The 17,124-nt window shown below is 42.7% G+C and overlaps 2 protein-coding genes across 2 annotated transcripts; one reads left to right on the top strand and one right to left on the bottom strand.

The window, feature by feature from the left end:
* Window positions 1-401: 401 nt before the first annotated feature.
* lmod3 (leiomodin 3 (fetal)) lies at window positions 402-12,627 on the bottom strand. The gene is made up of 3 exons (XM_078209473.1): window positions 11,747-12,627; window positions 9,226-10,668; window positions 402-685 (listed from the first exon to the last, which is right to left on the bottom strand). Exons 1-3 carry the CDS (start codon window positions 12,032-12,034, stop codon window positions 659-661), a joined length of 1,758 nt encoding a protein of 585 aa, XP_078065599.1. The 5' UTR covers window positions 12,035-12,627; the 3' UTR covers window positions 402-658.
* Window positions 12,628-15,062: 2,435 nt separating this feature from the next.
* Window positions 15,063-15,464, top strand: LOC144491860 (histone H2B type 1-H-like). Its single transcript, XM_078210150.1, has one exon. It carries the CDS (start codon window positions 15,063-15,065, stop codon window positions 15,462-15,464), a length of 402 nt encoding a protein of 133 aa, XP_078066276.1.
* The last annotated feature ends 1,660 nt before the right edge of the window (window positions 15,465-17,124 follow it).

Genomic DNA, 17,124 nt, shown 5'->3' with positions numbered 1-17,124 from the left:
GGTCTGATTGTGGTACCTGTAGTATAGCAGTACCCTTTATCTTCTTGACTCCCTGCTCCAATAAACTCTGTAATGCTTTTGTCATTTGCATGACATCCAATTTAGCTGAATAGCAAAAACTTGAGATTTTTGCACATCTCAAACATGATTTTATAGAAATGGTGAAAAGGTCAGATTTGAATAAATACCTAGAATAGAGCTCACTGTCCAAGTGGTCTTTCACTGATGGACCAAGGAAGCAAAGCTGCTTCTTTGACTAGGGCATTAAACTATAGGTCTGTTAGAGACTCATAATGTTTACGGGGATTGTGGCTGGTCAATTGGGCATTAATTTGTAGTGAGTTCAGCAATGTTAAAATGTGGAGGGGAAAACATAACCAAATGGAAAATAAAGGTGGAACTAATGTTTCAATCGTTTTATTTTATAATACATTCCAGATACAAATCAAAGTGAATAACTTTCTAAGACAATAGGCTTTTAATGCACATAGTTTGTTTAATGCAAACAAAGAACCTTAACTTCTGTAATTGTTCCCACACAGATATGCTAACAGTAGGGAACAGTCCACGTGTTACTGTGACACTCCATCCCTATTGTTGCACAATTCTGAATTTTTTGCTAAACAGCTGGCATACTGGCTTTCCACGTTTTACAAGACTAACCCAACAGCTTTGGAAGTGGAACCTGTGAACAAGACGAGAAAGAAAGTGTAAATTTCAGCATTTGGGTGAATTAATTACAAATTGCACAAAGACAATATATCCCCTTGAGATGTGTGTATTGTCTGATCATGACCTTGTGACATCCCAGAATGGTGTACATCACCCAATGAATTATGGTTGAAGTGCAATCAGTATTCTGTAAGCAACTACAACAGCCAATCCATGCACAGACTGATTCGACAAAGAACAATCTAGATGAAAGATCAGTTAATCTGTTTTGGCTGGTGGTGGTCACAGAAGGAATGTTGACTAAGATTTATTGCACTTCAAAATGTCAAAAGAATGAAAAGGAAAGAAAGGCATGTCCTGCTGGTTTCTTAGTGCCTGAACTTGGTTTGAACAATCTACTGCTGTGCATCATCTAAGGTAGCTTGTGGTGAGTGACTGCTTGGCTGAGAGATTAGGGGCTGCTCAGTATTCCAGCCACGAGTCAATACCTTCAGGAGGGCAAGAAGGAAAAAAAATGGCAAGACAAGGGATAGCACAGTGATCATTTTCAAATATTTCTTAGCAATAGAGAGTTGAAGTGGAGGGATACAATTCCTAATACTGAGTAACATAGCTTGAAAAATTTATTAATAATTAGGATTTGGGTTACATTATATCATTAGTTGGGGTTTGATATGTTGGTGTCAGTTCTCCAAACCTTTGGGTCCAGATATTTGAGTAAATTTGCCAATGTAATGTGTTGGGGCAGGAGGTGGAATGTGTCTGGTCATCCATTTCTTACATCTGTGTTCGAAGTTGAATTGACACAGGAAACAAATGCAACTTTTCATTAGACACCATCGTCATTAGGTTATTCCTTAAGTAACTTATTAGTGATATTAATTGAAAACTTTAAATGCATTTTAATATTTTTGTTTTTGAGAATTTAAATGAATTAACAGCTACTAAAATGTGTTTTGTACTGCCAGTAACTATTAAATTCTAGGTTTTACAATGTGGCAGAAAATAACAGCATTCATCTCCTTCATTGTTGCAGTAAAAATTTTGAATAGCTCTGGTAAGATTGAATTGGGTAAAACAAAAAGCAAGTAAGGAGGAACTAGAAAGGTTGGAAGGGCACAGTTGATAATTCATCCTGAGGCCAGTAAGGGTCGAAATAATGAAAATGCTGGCTGGCTACAATTCAATCTTCCTAAAATATGGGCAGTACCAGAGGACTGGAGTTGGAAAATGTGATACACTTTGTCAAAATAAGGCGAGAATAATAAACCTGGCAACTACAGTTGTGGTGGGAAAGCTTTTACAAACAATTTGGAATAAAATTAACAGTCACTTAGTCAAGTATGGTCGAATAAAGGAGAACCAGCATAGATTCATTGAGAACAAAAATAATCAACAGCTGAGCATACACCGCCCTCTGGCATAGAATTCCTAAACTTCACAACCTTCTGACATTTATCATCTCAGTCCTAAATGGGAGAGCATGTTGGGCTTGAGACTATACTCTTCAGTCAGGGAGAAACAGTACCTTGACACTACCTCAGTCAAACCGCGAATTAATTTTATATATCCTCCCTTCAGTTAGGAGACCAAATTTGTACCAGCACTAAAGATGTGGAGTTAGTCCCATATTATTACAGCACGACTTCCTTGCTCTTATAGTCTAGCCCCCTTATCAGAAAGGTTAACAAAACATTTGCCTAGCTAATTACGTGCGGTATCTGCATATTACTTTTCTGTGACTGTATACATAAATACCCAAGTTCCTGAGAATACCAACTCATCAAGGTGGATAGGGTGGCATGGTGGCACAGTGGTTAGCACTGCTGTCTCATAGTGCCAGGGACCCGGGTTCGATTCCCGGCTTGGGTCGCTGTCTGTGTGAAGTTTGCACGTTCTCCCTATGTCTGCGTGGGTTTCCTCTGGATGCTCCGGTTTCCTCCCACAGTCCAAAGATATGCGAGTTAGGTGGATTGGCTGGGCTAAATTGCCCCTTAATGTCAGGGGGACTAGCTAGAGTAAGTGCATGGGGTTGTGGGGATAGGGTCTGGGTGGGATTGTGGTTGGTGCAGACTCGATGGGCCGAATGGCCTCCTTCTGCACTGTATGATTCTAATCTATGATCTCTCATATTTCTTTCAAATTTTTTTTTCTCGAATTGGGTCATTTCAAATTTCCCCACAGTATATTCCATCCGCCACCTTCTTGCCGAATCATTTTCGGCCTTTTTGCATCCTCCTTACAGCTTACCTATCCACCTTACTTTTTTTTTCAGCCAACTTGGATACATTACACTCGGTGCCCTCATCTAAATAATTGATATAGATTGTAAATAACTGATCCTTGTGGCACTCCATTAGTTACAGCTACCAACCCAAAAATGACCTATTTGTTCTTCCCTTCAGTCTATCAACCAATCCCCGACCCATGCTAATATAATCGTCCCAATCCTATGAACTCTAATCTTCTGTAACAATGTCGGGTGTTGCGGCTTATTGAATGGCTTTAGAAAATTCAAGTATGCTACATCTATTGGTACGCTATCAAAAAACTTCAATAGATCTGTAAAACATTTTCTTTTCATAAAAGATGCAAAATTATGGCAATGCAGCAGGTCAGGAGGAGCCGGTGGAGAGAGAAACAGCTAACATTTCAGAATGGTGACCTTGCATCAGAAACAGGAAATTGGATATCATTTATTGATGCTGCAACACTAGAGGGAGCATTTTCCACACATACTGATGCGATCTATGGCATCAACGGTATTTTATATTATTGTAGACATGTAAGAAGCATTAAACTATCATCATGAAAGGCAGATTGTGAGTACCACTTTTTTTTGCAATCGCATAGTGAAATCCTATTCTCTGGATTCATACTTGCTAAAATTCCGAATTAGGTTCTTTCAGGGTTGTAAATTTTCCTGAATATATTTTCAAAAATACAGCCTTTGGTCATTCAGTTCAAAGGCTATTAGGACAGGCTGCAAAAAAAATAAAGTAAAAGTTTATTTATTAGTCACAAGTAAGACTTACATTAACACTGCAAAAAAAAACAGGATTTAATTCAGTTCATTAGTGCCAATAACATATCTCCACACAGGTCACTACTTGGGAAAAGAAGCAGTTTTTGAACTTTTGCACATTGTTTGAAGTGCCAAAACAAGAGAAAAGGCAAAATCTGCAAGAAACAAAGGAAACAAAATGGGGGCAGAGGTTGCAGTTTGAAATATTAATCTCAATGTGAAGTCCAGAAGTCTGTAAAATGTCTGACCAAAAAATGAGTTTTATGTTGAGGTTCATTGAGACATTGCAGGTGGCCATGGATTGAGAGATCGGTGTGAGGTCAAGGATAGGTTCCGAGTCATGTTTGTGGCTGAACTGAGCTGTTTCTCAAAGTGGTCACCCAGTCTGCATTTGATGTCCCTAATCTACAGCACAACTGCATTGTGAGCAACAATATGCTATATTAAGTTGAAAGAAGTGCACCTGTATTGTTGTTAAGCCTGGAAAAAGTGTAAGGACAGTGAGGAGAGAGAGGCGGTGAAAGGGTAGGTGTTGCATCTCCTGCACGCAAGACCATAACTTCCACCCAGCAGCGTAAAGTGATGGCCCGCTGGAATTACAAAAGTTTAACGCGCACTTGCCAGCTTTAAGAAACTTTCTTCAAACTTCCGCTGGTTGGAGCTGTTGGAATTTGCAGTGAAGAGTCCCCGAAGACCAGAGCGGTGGGGGGAGGGGGGGGGGGCATTACGTGTCTGAGTCTGCTCTGGAGGCTGTCCAAGTCTGGGTCCTATTTGGTCGGCGAGTTGGGAGTGGGGTCTGATCAAGGGTTTTGGAGGGGGTGTTGGGAATACCCTGGGGTTGATAAGTGGGGGGTCCGGATTGTGGGGGGAGGCCAATGCAGGGCTCGGTCTCGGTGTTCAAAATACTTACGCTGACTCTTAATACTTAACTCTTTCACTTAACTATTAGCATAACGCTGGTTTGTCGGATGGTTACCAGCACATCGTAATTGTCCAGAGGAAATTAGTGCTTCTGGACAATTGCCACCCAGTGCCTTACCTGGGAACTTCTGAGAGGGATGCCCCATTGCATCTTTGGGGTACTCCCCCCAAATCCGATGCTGGGAAGTTAGGGGGAAAGAGGCCCTTTCATAATGCCATCCCTTTCATAAAACCATGTTCGATAAGTACCCTGTTAGCATGTCCCCTACAGGGCTTAATTTTGAAATTTGCAGATGAAACAAAACAGATGAAAGTGCAGTAAACAGCAAGGATGATAGTAATACGTTATAAGAAGGCTGGTGGAATGAGCTGCTGAAATTCAATGCAGAAAAGTGTGATGTGTCACATTTTGCTGGGAAGAATAAGGAGAGCCAATACTAAATAGTACAATTTTAAAGGGGGTGCAGGATGTGAGAGGCTTGGGGATGCTTGTGGACAAATCTTTGAAAATGGTTAACAAATCAGTTAATAAAGCATACGGGATCAATACTTTATAAATAACGGTAGTTTTTGCAAAAGCTAACAAGTTATGCTGCACCTTTGTAAAACACTAGTTCAGTCCCAGCTGGAGTATTGTGTCCAATTCTGGGCACCACACTTTATGAAAGATGTGAAGAGGGTACAGCAGAGATTTGTTCAGATGCTTTCAAGTATGAGGAACTACAGTTACTCAGATAGACTGGAGATGTTGGGATTGGTTTTCTTAGAGCGAGGAAAGGCTAAGTGGAGAGTCACTAGAGCTGTTAAAAATAGTGGAGTGTTTAGATAGAGGAACTGCTTCCAATGGTTGAAAGGCCAACCATCAGAGGGAACAGAGATAAGGTGATTGACAAAAAGAACCAGAGGCAACATGATGAAAACCTTTTCATACGATGACTAGTTAGGATTCAGAATACACTGCTTGATAGGGTGTTGGAAGCAGATTCAATAGTGACTTACAAAAGCTATTTTGATAAATACTTGAAGGAAACAAATTGTAGGTATATGGGGAAAGGGATGAGGAAATTGGGTTAACTAGATTGCCCTTCGAGAAAGCTGATGCTAAATGGCCTCTTGCTGTGCTGCACTGTTATATGATTCTATGTAGTCAGTCTTATAATTTAGCGATTTGGATTTACATTCCTAGTAGCTTATTACATAATTGCCTGGTTTACAGTGCTATTGATCTTCCAGACTGTGAAAGTTCCAGTCTGTGTTTGGCTAGCTTATCTCACCATGGAGAAGAGTACAGGTATGACAATTGACCATAGCTTTCCTGTGTTTATGATATCTGCTCCAATCACTATTCAGTATTCCCCACTGAAAATTAAATTGTGTAGAATTTGAAGTGAGCTGAGATGCTGGCATTTACTGTCCAGAGATTAGAAAGCTCGCTCCAGTTAGGTATTGTAGATTTGCAAGCATATGTGAGAACATAGTTCAATTTTTGCAAAGAAGGTTGATAAACTATTCGGTCCATCAATGCTTACCTGAGCATTAATTAATCTCCTCAAGAAAGGAAAATAACTACCAGAAAGATTTTTTAAATTTCAGGTACTTATAACCCAATTTTTGTTGCCTAATAAAAGATAAAATTCTCAAATTGAGATGAACTATATACTGTTGAATTCCCATCTCATCCTCAATGTTGTAAAGGAAAATAACTTTTTTGTTTTTTTCATTTTCTTAATTAACCATATTTAAAACTGTCAACTAGGTTAGAATGTATATTTTCTGTGGAACTTTCCTATGAGGTATAACTTCAGAAACATCATGAATGGGAATAGATAGAAGGTGGCACTGTGGCACAGTGGTTAGCTTTGCTGCTTCACAGCGCCAGGGACCCGGGTTCAATTCTGGCCTCAGTCACTGTCTGTGTGGAGTTTGCACATTCTCCCCGTGTCTGTGTGGGTTTTCTCCAGGTGCTCTGATTTCCTCCCACAATCCAAAGATATGTAGGTTAGGTTCATTGGCCATGCTAAATTGCCCCTTAGTGTCAGGTGGATTAGCAGGGTAAATACATGGGATCACCTGGGGCCTGGTGGGATTGTTGTTGCTGCAGGCTCAAAGGGCCAAATGGCCACCTTCTACACTGTAGGGATTCTATGATTCTAGATGTCCAATCTCCCTGTTCAGGTTCGATTCCTGGTTTGGGTCACTGTCTGTGTGGTGTTTGAACATTCTCCCTGTGTCTGCGTGGGTTTCCTCCAGTTTCCTCCCACAGTCCAAAAGACGTGCTGTAGCATTGGCCATGCTAAATTCTCCCTCACTGTCCCCGAACAGGCATCAGAGTATGGTGACTAGGGGATTTTCACAGTAACTTCATTGCAGTGTTAATGTAAGCCTACTTGTGACATTAATAAATAAACTTAAACTTTTAAAAAGGTATTGCTAAAAGAATGCTACATGAGATCATGGATGAGCTTTCCATACGAGCTCCGCCAAATAATTTAAAAGCATAAATTAATGGAGCAACTAAGAGTTTCTGACAAGTATATGGAGATCTCCTTTATATCTAGAATAAGGTGATAATTAAGCAGAATACCTTTTATGTTTAACCTCTCTTCATTACCATTTATTAAAATCAATAAATTAAGTCCCCATACACAATGTGTTTGTCTTTTGGTGAGTTCATTGCTCAAATATGGACAATGATTTAGAGTGTGTTAGGAGTGCTTTCTGAGATTTAATTTGATTTTTCAAGGTGCTGACAGGGTCTCACGCACAACAATTGAAAAACTGCAGCCTCAATGCATTTGATTTTCCAGCTATTGTAATAAAAGACTGACAATGGCAGACTGTGCACAATGACTTTACAATAAGGGCCTGTGCCAGGGGAACAGATGGCAACTAGTCTGAAAAATTTTCACTCATAACATTCCGCTTTCAAATCAACTTCATTCTGGTTTGTATTTTTTTTTTGGATGAGTCAAAATGTGTATTTTTGAAGGGAGAGTTCATTTTAACATGTATGAAACATTACAGCATGGGACAAGAATTGATTTGAATTTGCTGGTGATGCAAGTTTAAGGGTACAAGTTACCTCCGTTAGTGTCAGTGATATTTTTACACTGTGATAAGGTCATCAGCAATCATGAACAAGTCTACTTCAGCAGCAGTTTATACTTTTTTGTTCTCTCACATCTGTACCAAGTCAGGGATGAGTGAGGCAATGCTGATCATGGTTTCCTCCCACAGTCTGGAAGACGTGCTGGTTAGGTGCATTGACACGAACAGGTGCCGGAATGTGGCGACTAGGGGAATTTCACAGTAACTTCATTGCAGTATTAACGTAAGCCTTACTTGTGATTAATAAATAAACTTTTACTTTACTTTAATTTATGCATCTTAAATTTATGCAGATCTGAAGACATTCAACAACATATGTTGCAACACAGTACTTACACTATGAGTGAAATAGAAAGCATAACCGAAGTGAAGTTAGAAATATGTTTGAAGAATTTTCCCAATAGCAGAGAAAATTGGATTGGACATATTGAGTTACATTTTTAGATTCAAAATAATGAATACCTGAGTACGATTATGAATTAAAGTAGAGAATAATGGATACATGGAAATGACTGCAAGGCAGTGCCCTAATGAAGTTTGCATGATGCACCAACTAGATAAATACATTATTAGATTTTTTGAAGAGGTGAGGGATGGCACAAGAGTTGGATTGGAAAAAGGAATGTTCAACAAATCCTAAAATATAAAGGCATATCTCAGTAATTATCTGCAATATCCTTCACTTCTAACAAAGAGCAGTGCTAAAACATTAATATTTTCCTTTCTTTACAAAGCTGTCTGATTTGCTGAATTTTTTCCAGTATTGATGTTTTTGTTTCAGATTGTTTCCAGTTTCTGTAGGATTTTGTTTCAAAATTTCTAGGATTGTTAAATGAAATAAGTTAACCATAGAATCCCTACAGTGCAGAAAGAGGCCATTTGGCCCATCGGGTCTGCACCGACTCCCCGAAAGAACACCCACCCAGGCCCACCCTTCCGCCCTGCCCCTGTAACCCAGCGCAATTACCATGGCTAATTTACCTAACCCGCACATCTTTGGACTGTGGGAGGAAACTGGAGCACCAGAGGAAACCCATGCAGACATGGGGAGAATGTGCAGACTCCACATAGACAGTCTCCCAAGGCCAGAATCTAATCCAGGTTCCTGGCACTGTGAGGCAGCTGTGCTAACCATTGTGCAACCATGCCACCCTTTAATGTTTAAAGTTGAATGTTTGACGTTTTTAAAGTTATGAAAATTAATTTGATATTAACCAAAAATCTTGAATGCACAAGGAAAATTGACACCAGTTATGATTGATGGCAGCTGAATGGTGTTGCTCGGAAAGAAGGGTGATCCAAAGATGTGTAGGTTAGGTGGATTAGGCATGGTAAACATGCGGGGTTCTGGAAACTGGAGGGTGGGGTGGGGGTGGGCCTGGGTAAGATGCTGTTTTGCAGAGTAGGTGCAGACTCAATGGATCAAATGGCCTCCTGCACTGTGGGGATCCTATGGTCGTATAAAAGACCACTTGGGAGCTTATGGAAATATTACTCACAGGTTTTAAATAAGCCACGTTGCTCTGACGAATATCATTTAACAACTGGTCTCGAGGGGTATCTTCAACTAAAGGTTCTTGTCGATTCCTGGGAACTGGCTTTAGTGACCTTATCATTGCCTTGAGGTTTGGCTTGTCATTCCCATCTGTTCTGTCTTGACCAGCTTTATTTTTACTCTGTTTTTTGGGAGGTTTTCTGAGTTGTATTCGTTGAATGTTGCTTTTTGGACGATTGTGAAAGGCGTTTGGTGGGAGACGAGAGTCTTCATGGTAGGTGGAGAGATTGGGCACATATTCACCCAACATCTCCAGCTGGTCAGGGGAGATTTTCTGGCAGGCATTCACCATCATTTCTTGTTCTTGCATAAACTGGTTTCTCTGCTGCTCCAGCCTCCTTTGCCTCTGCTGATCGAGATTGCGAGTCAGTAAGTTAGTGACCACCATCCTGGGGCCTGGCAGCTCGAAGTGGTAACCCAACTTCAGGAGGGTAGTGTTGGCTTTGAGGAGTCTGGCGATCTCCATCTCGGCATGGTGACCCAACATATGCCTCTGGTTGTGAAACCTCAACTCAGTGAGAATCTCATTGAACTGCAAGCACCTCATGATAGCCACAATGCCCTTGCCTGTGATGAAGTTGGACTCGATATTGAGAGTTACAATTTTCTTGTTCTCTCTCAGCATGTTGGCTATGGCAAAAGCAATTTCGTCATCAGCGCCCGTGTTAGTAATGCTGAATGTAGTGATGTGCTTATTCTTCTTCAAAGCTTCCACAAAGCTTTTCAGCATATCTTTAGGGATATTTTCTACATTGTTCAGGTTGACCTCTGTAAGGTCAGATTTGTTTTTGCGAATATCCGCCAGCGTCTCATCTAAAAGCGTTGGGTTTCCTGAAGGTCTTGCAGTCAGTTTGAGGAAACTGCTATCCAATTCTAGCTTCTTTCCTGCCTTTCCATTGCTTGTTTTCATCTCTGTAATTTCCTGGCTTTCTTTCGGAGGTGTAGAAATTTCTTCTTCGCTGCTTTTCTTGCTTTCCTTGTCTTCACACTGCTCTTCAGTAGAGGAATCCAGCTTTTTCTTGTTGCACAAGGGAAAGGTGTCTTCAATCTTCCACTGTTTGATGTGTTGATCTGGGCTCTTCTCTGCTGTTCTCTCTGGCTGGTTACTGCCCTCAGCTTCTGGTTCAGGTTCAGTAACTGGCACATCTTTGTTTTGCTGTGACTTCATCACCTCTATCGTTTCTTTCTCTTTCTCTGATTTGTACTTGATCTCTTTGCTCTCTGGTTTGTCATCTTCCACTTCTTGAGTCCTTTGACCGTTTCCATTCAGGTGTTTGCCGCTTCCTTCTTCTTTCTTCTCTCTGTTTCTTGTTTCACTTTTACTCTTTTCTTTCTCGCACTCCTTTTCAACTTGTGCTTCTTCTTCAGTTTTTCTTGCCAAAGTTTGCTGTGGAGAAGAGAGATTTTCAGTTTTGTGGGGTTCTTTTTGCTTTTATTAATGTAGAGTTTCTTAATTCTGATAAAACTCATGTATAAAAGTCACTAACAACTTAAGACAAATCTCCCATAGAGATTCAAATTGGTTCATTTAGAAATCTTTCTCAGCACTTGACTAAGATTTCCATTGTTGCATGTCACAGGGCACAATGTAAACTCCTTTGGGAGCTGAATGAGGCAATGAATTAATAATGTACCACGGTGTAACCAGCTAACGCACACAACTAGGATGAACATGCTGATTTTCTACTATATATCTAACTGTATACCTCACAGGCACAGGGTTAGATTCCACAGGACGATAGAATGGATCACATTCTAAAACTCCATCAAATAGAAATAAAAGGAAAATGATCCATTTATGTGACAGAGTCATAATATCTCAGAGTGAATATTGAGTAATGGAAATAATATCATTATAATACAAGCATACGAACATACAGATCAGGAGTAGGTCACTCGGCCTCTCGACCCTGTTCAATACCATCATGGCTCATCTATTTGTAACCTCAACCCCACATTCCTGCTTACCCCCGCTCCTCCATAATCTTTCCTTGTTAATCAAGAATCACATCTAGCTTTGCCTTAAAAATATTCGAAGACTCTGCTTCCATTGCCTTTTGAGGAAGAGAGTTACAGAGACTCACCCCCCTCTGAGAGAAACGATTTCTTCTCATCTATGTCTTCAACGAGTGAACTTTTATGTTTAAACAGCGACCTCTAATTTTAAATTCTCCGACAAGAGGAAACAATCTCTCCACATCCACCCTGTCAACACCCCTCAGGATTTTAAAGATTTCCATCAAGTTGCCAATTACTCTTCTGAACTCTAGTGGATACAAACCTAACTTGGCCCATTCCTGGGATGAGTCTAGTAAACCTTTATTGACCTGCTTCTAACGCCTTGCCATTTCCCCCATGTCTTTCACTGAGCCAGATTCACTCTCTGCTACCTTGTCCCCAGGGAGGACTGGGAATAGGTTACATTTCCCTGGATGTGCCAGATCTCCAGCCCATACAAAACTCACCTCACTGTCGAGCAGAGTGGCCGGGACCCTTTCTTCCTCCAAGAGGCGGCTGGATTCCTTCTCCCAGTACAAGTAGTCAATCAGGGACCTGTGATCGAAGGAGCCTGTGGGCGCTCTGTCTGTGTGATCTTTCTGCCTCTGTCCTAAGGGCACAAGCGGGTCAGGCTCCAGATCTTCCATCTCATTTTGCAGTTGTTTTAACTCTTCAGGAGACAGGGTGGCGAGGATTTCGTCCTCGTCCCCACTGTTGGGTTCTGTATCATCGGACTGGAGGCTGCAGTCTGACATGGTGCTTGCTGGAGTGCAGCTACAGAGCGCTGGGCAACTTTGGGCTTCAGCTGGGAGTTTTCTGTCCCTGTCTTGTGAAGTCCCTCGATCCTCCCGGAGAAAGTGTTCGCAGTGCAGCCTGAAGCAGGAATGCAGCAGCCCCTAGCTGCCGGAGATCTATATTCAGCACAGCCCTGTGCCAAAGTATTTCTGTGCACTACAACCTCCTGAGCAGCTCCCTTTTCAGAAACTTCTGTCAGCTGCAGCAGTCACTCCCTGACATTTCACTACAGCTGGGGTCCCTTCAGTCGGCAGGTCATGGGAGGTTTTCGAGAACATTCGCTTGGCAACCTGACCCAAACCTAAAACAGATGGGAACACAGCATTTACGACGTAAATATTAGCCTATCTATAAGTGTTAATAGTGGAGCTGATGGGGCATAAAGGTGTTGAGAACGCAAAGAGTTATTTATTGGGGTTATTTGCTCGAACTGGGAAGAGATCTGATAACAGGAGGCTGAATCAGTGGATACTTTTAACCTGGCAGCTGAATTTGAAGTACTGTGCCCCTGAACTTCCGATGGTTCCTTCCAAGCAGTCAGGTGGCATGACACTCTGCTCTGCTTCATAACTGCACTTCAACCACTTGTAACCCCCGCTGAGATGCAGTTGTATAATGGAGAACAAAATATTTACTGTCGGGCATTATCTGAATGGCAAACAGACAGGAATGTACTAAGCCTGATTTGATTTGATTTGATTTATTATTGTCACATGTATTAGCATACAGTGAAAAGTATTGTTTCTTGCGCACTATACAGACAAAGCATACCATTCATAGAGAAGGAAATGAGAAAGTGCAGAATGTAGTGTTACAGTCTTGGCTAGGGTGTAGAGATAGATCAACTTAATGCAAAGTAGGTCCATTCAAAAGTCTAATGGCTGCAGGGAAGAAGCTGTTCTTGAGTAGATTGGTAAATGACCTCAGACCCTTGTAACTTTTTCCCGATGGAAGAAGGTGGAACAAAGAACAAAGAACAATACAGCACAGGAACAGGCCCTTCGGCCCTCCAAGCCCGCGCCGCTCCCCGGTCCAGGATTGAATCCTGAATCCAGGATCCCCGCCCAATTTTCCAGCCTATCTACATACCAATATCCTATCCACCGAGCTGTCCCCCACAGCTACGATGCTTTGTTCATTACAACCTATTAACTCACCCCCACCCCCCCCTTTTAGACCATGTGATCTCCAGGGAGAGGCGAAAACCCAGAGTGAAAAACCCCAGGGCCAATATGGGGAAAAAAAAATCTGGGAAATTCCTCTCCGACCCCCTGAGGCGATCGAAACGAGTCCAGGAGATCACAATGGCCCTGATCGGAAAATGCTTCCCAACCCGAGTCATTTCCACTTCCACGAGAAACAAGGAACAATTAGCCCGCGCCGCTCCCTGGTCCAAACTAGACCACTCTTTTGTATCCCTCCATTCCCACTCCGTTCATATAGCTGTCTAGATAAGTCTTAAACGTTCCCAGTGTGTCCGCCTCCACCACCTTGCCCGGCAACACATTCCAGGCCCCCACGACCCTCTGTGTGAAATATGTCCTTCTGATATCTGTGTTAAACCTCCCCCCCTTCACCTTGAACCTATGACCCCTCGTGAACGTCACCACCGACCCGGGGAAAAGCTTCCCACCGTTCACCCTATCTATGCCTTTCATAATTTTATACACCTCTATTAAGTCTCCCCTCATCCTCTGTCTTTCCAAGGAGAACAACCCCAGTTTCCCCAATCTCTCCTCATAACCAAGCCCCTCCATACCAGGCAACATCCTGGTAAACCTCCTCTGTACTCTCTCCAAAGCCTCCACGTCCTTCTGGTAGTGTGGCGAGAGAGTGGAAGAGAGAATGTCCAGGGTGTGTGGGGTCCTTAATTATGCTGGCTGCTTTGCCGAGGCAGCGGGAAGTGTAGACAGAGTCAATGGATGGGAGGCTGGAGTTTATTAGTAGAAAATATCATGGAATCCTTACCGTGTTGGAGGAAGCCATTTGGCCCATCAAGTCTGCACCAACAACAATCCCACCCAGCCCGTAACCCCATGTATTTACCCTGCTAGTCCCCTGACACTAAGGGGCAACTTAGCACGGCCAATCCAACTAACCCGCACATCTTTGGACTGTGGGAGGAAACCAGAGGAATCCCACCCAGACACGGGGAGAACGAGCAAACTCCACACAGACGGAGGCCGGAATTGAACCCATGTCTCTGGCGCTGTGAGACAGCAGTGCTAACCACTCTGTTAACCACCATGTTAAAGCTGTCTTTAAAACTGGATACCATTGCACGTACAGGAATTCGAAGAAGTTGCTTTTCGACCTTAGCAAATAAAGATACAAAATGATTTACACAGAAGAAATGATTTTCTGGTTTGCTTAGGTCAGACCAAAGTTGAGAATGTCAGAAACACCGAAAGACACTGCCAATTGAACTAGTTAGGTTTTTTTAATTTGGTGCAGGAGATATTAGTCTCTCTCAGCTTTGTTGCTTCATCAAAGATGTGAGAAAGGGAAGCAAAATTAGCTCGTGAGTCCCTACTGTCATATATATCCTCGCACTCGGTTCCAGGGCAGTATCAGGAACAGGTTGCCCCTAACCTTTCACCTTGGTAATGGTCTGTGCCCAGGTTGAACTAAACAAGATACTCAGAGCCCTCATCACTGTGAACTCCAGAACTGGTTTCAGTACCCTAGTGGGGGTTAGAAAGGAACTGTCAACATTTTTCTTTCAGCTTAGTCCTGGTTTTCAACCCCATTATTGCTTCCCTCAGTAGAATACAGGGTTCTTGATGGGTACAGAGTGTCTGAGTCCTGATGCATGAGGCGATATGGCTGTATAGGACAGACAAGGTGAACCAGTTGGTCTTTCCTGCTTGAAGTTTTTGAGAAAAGTATTTGGGGGCAAATTCCATCTCTGAAGTGTAATTGGATCTGCTGGGGGGAGGGGAGTGGAGGGGGGTGTTCTGCTGGCAGCCTCTGAAATTGAAGGTGATAATGGGTGAGGATAAGAAGCAGCAATTTTCTAAGGAGGATGGCAAGAAAGCTCTGAAGAAGCTGCCAACGAAGAGCAGCAAGAAGAAGAAGAGGTCCAGGAAGGAGAGTTACTTCATCTACACCTACAAAGTAATGAAGCAGGTTCACCCCAACACCAGCACCTCCTCCAAGGTCAAGAGCACCATGAACTCCTTCATCAACGACATCTTTGAGTGCATTGTGGGGGAGGCTTCCTGCCTGACCCATTACAACAGGCGGCAGAACATCAGCTCCCGGGAGATCCAGACCGCTGTGCGCCTGCTGCCAACTGGCTTGGCCAGTTCCCCTTGGTATGGGGAACGGGCCAAGCATGTTGTGTCAGAGGGGAAAAAAGCGATGACCAAGTACACCAGCTCCAAGTAAAACTGTATAATACACTGAAAAACACACTTCTGTCATGGCGTGCACAGTGTGCCATCTTGGGCAGAGTGCCCATGTGGCACACTGAATTGGTGCTGAATTGGTGCTACTCAGATATCACACAGTCTTACCTGCTGAAGTGACACACATTGCCCAAATTTGAATCAAGCAGGTCGATTGAATTTGCATGTCATTCTCAGAACATCAAGCCTTTCAGCTGCTCACATCACTGAAAGGGCGAGCCACCCATTTTGCAATCTGAAGAACCTCTGCTATTGTAAAGTGAAAGTACTCGTGTGCCTTGGAGGTGTTGTGGTGAGTTCCTGTATTTTCTGGTTCTAGTTTGTGCCAGTTCATTAGATAATGACTGTATCTTCTGGAGAGTATTGCTGCACTCTCACATGAAGGGCGGAGGATTTGATGACCTGTCTATGTAAAAGCTGCAGCGGATATTGTGACAGAATTGCAGTGGATCAGGGTCAACTGATGTAGCAGAGACTGCTGAGGACAAACTTTGCATAATATGCCCTCTGCCAAGTTGGAATTGGGCTCTTCTCTGCTCCTTGCCAGTGACAGGAGGCTGTATGGCAGGTCAGATAATTCACCTGGCATCTTGGTGTGCATGCCCATCAACATTCTGTGTGTTACTTCATCCAGGTTCTCACCTGCTGGTGTCAGAACTTGTAACATCATTATCTAATGAACTGGCACAAACTATCTTCACTGTGTGAGTAATGGGGGTATGGTGCATGAGAGGTTGGTGGTCTGATGGGTAGCAGGTGTCATGTGATGATTCCCTGATGCGGACCACTTGCCTTAGGTTATTAGACTTCTTGTGGGACTTATTACAATCCCCATAGACATCAATAACTTTTGATAAGGAATTCAAACTTCCCTTTAATAGCTGAATGGATGAAACAATAAGATTTTATGTTTTAGGATGTTTCCTGAAGCCCAGTGTTTCCCAAACTGGGTTCCATGAAACCTTGGGGCTCTGTGGGACTTATCCAGGGGTTCTCAGGTAGGTTCGGTAGTTTTACGTTTGATAGCTTTAATTTCAGTTTGTCCAATTGGAACTTGTTTTCACACTGCGTTGGCTTCTGATAGGCACACTCATCAGCATATGTGTGAAAGAGACATGCGTGTGTGTGTGGTGTATGTGTGTGTGTGTGTGTGAGAGAGAGATGCAGGCGTGTGTGTGTGTGTGTGTGAGAGATGCAGATGTGTGTAAGAGAGATGTAGGAGTGTGTGCATTTCTCTGAGAGAGAGAGAGAGATGTAGGAGCATGAGTGTTTCCTTGAGAGAGAAAGATAAAGATGTGTGCCGGAATTTTACCGGCATGCCCGTCCGGGGCTCGTAAGATCCCACCCAAGGCCAACGGAGAATGCTGTTCTGTGAACTTTGCCCGCCCCGATTCCAGGGCAGACATTCCGGTAATATTCTGGCCAAAGAGTGTGAGTGTGTTTGTGTGCGTGAGAGAGAGTGTGTGTTCTTTTTGTGTGTGTGTGTGTGTGTGTGTGTGTGTGTGTGTGTGTGTGTGCATTTGTGAAAGGAGCATTAAGCTCTCCAGCAGCACTCCCAATATGCATTCAGCGGCAGCCCTTTGTTATTCAATGCAATTTATTTTTGGGAGAGACTGCCTTTGAGAACAGAAGGTTGATTG

Source organism: Mustelus asterias, chromosome 3 (genome assembly GCF_964213995.1).
Source record: "Mustelus asterias chromosome 3, sMusAst1.hap1.1, whole genome shotgun sequence".
Taxonomy (NCBI): Eukaryota; Metazoa; Chordata; class Chondrichthyes; order Carcharhiniformes; family Triakidae; genus Mustelus; species Mustelus asterias.
Note: the sequence above shows the minus strand (reverse complement) of the source record. Positions and strands in the feature narration are given on the sequence as shown.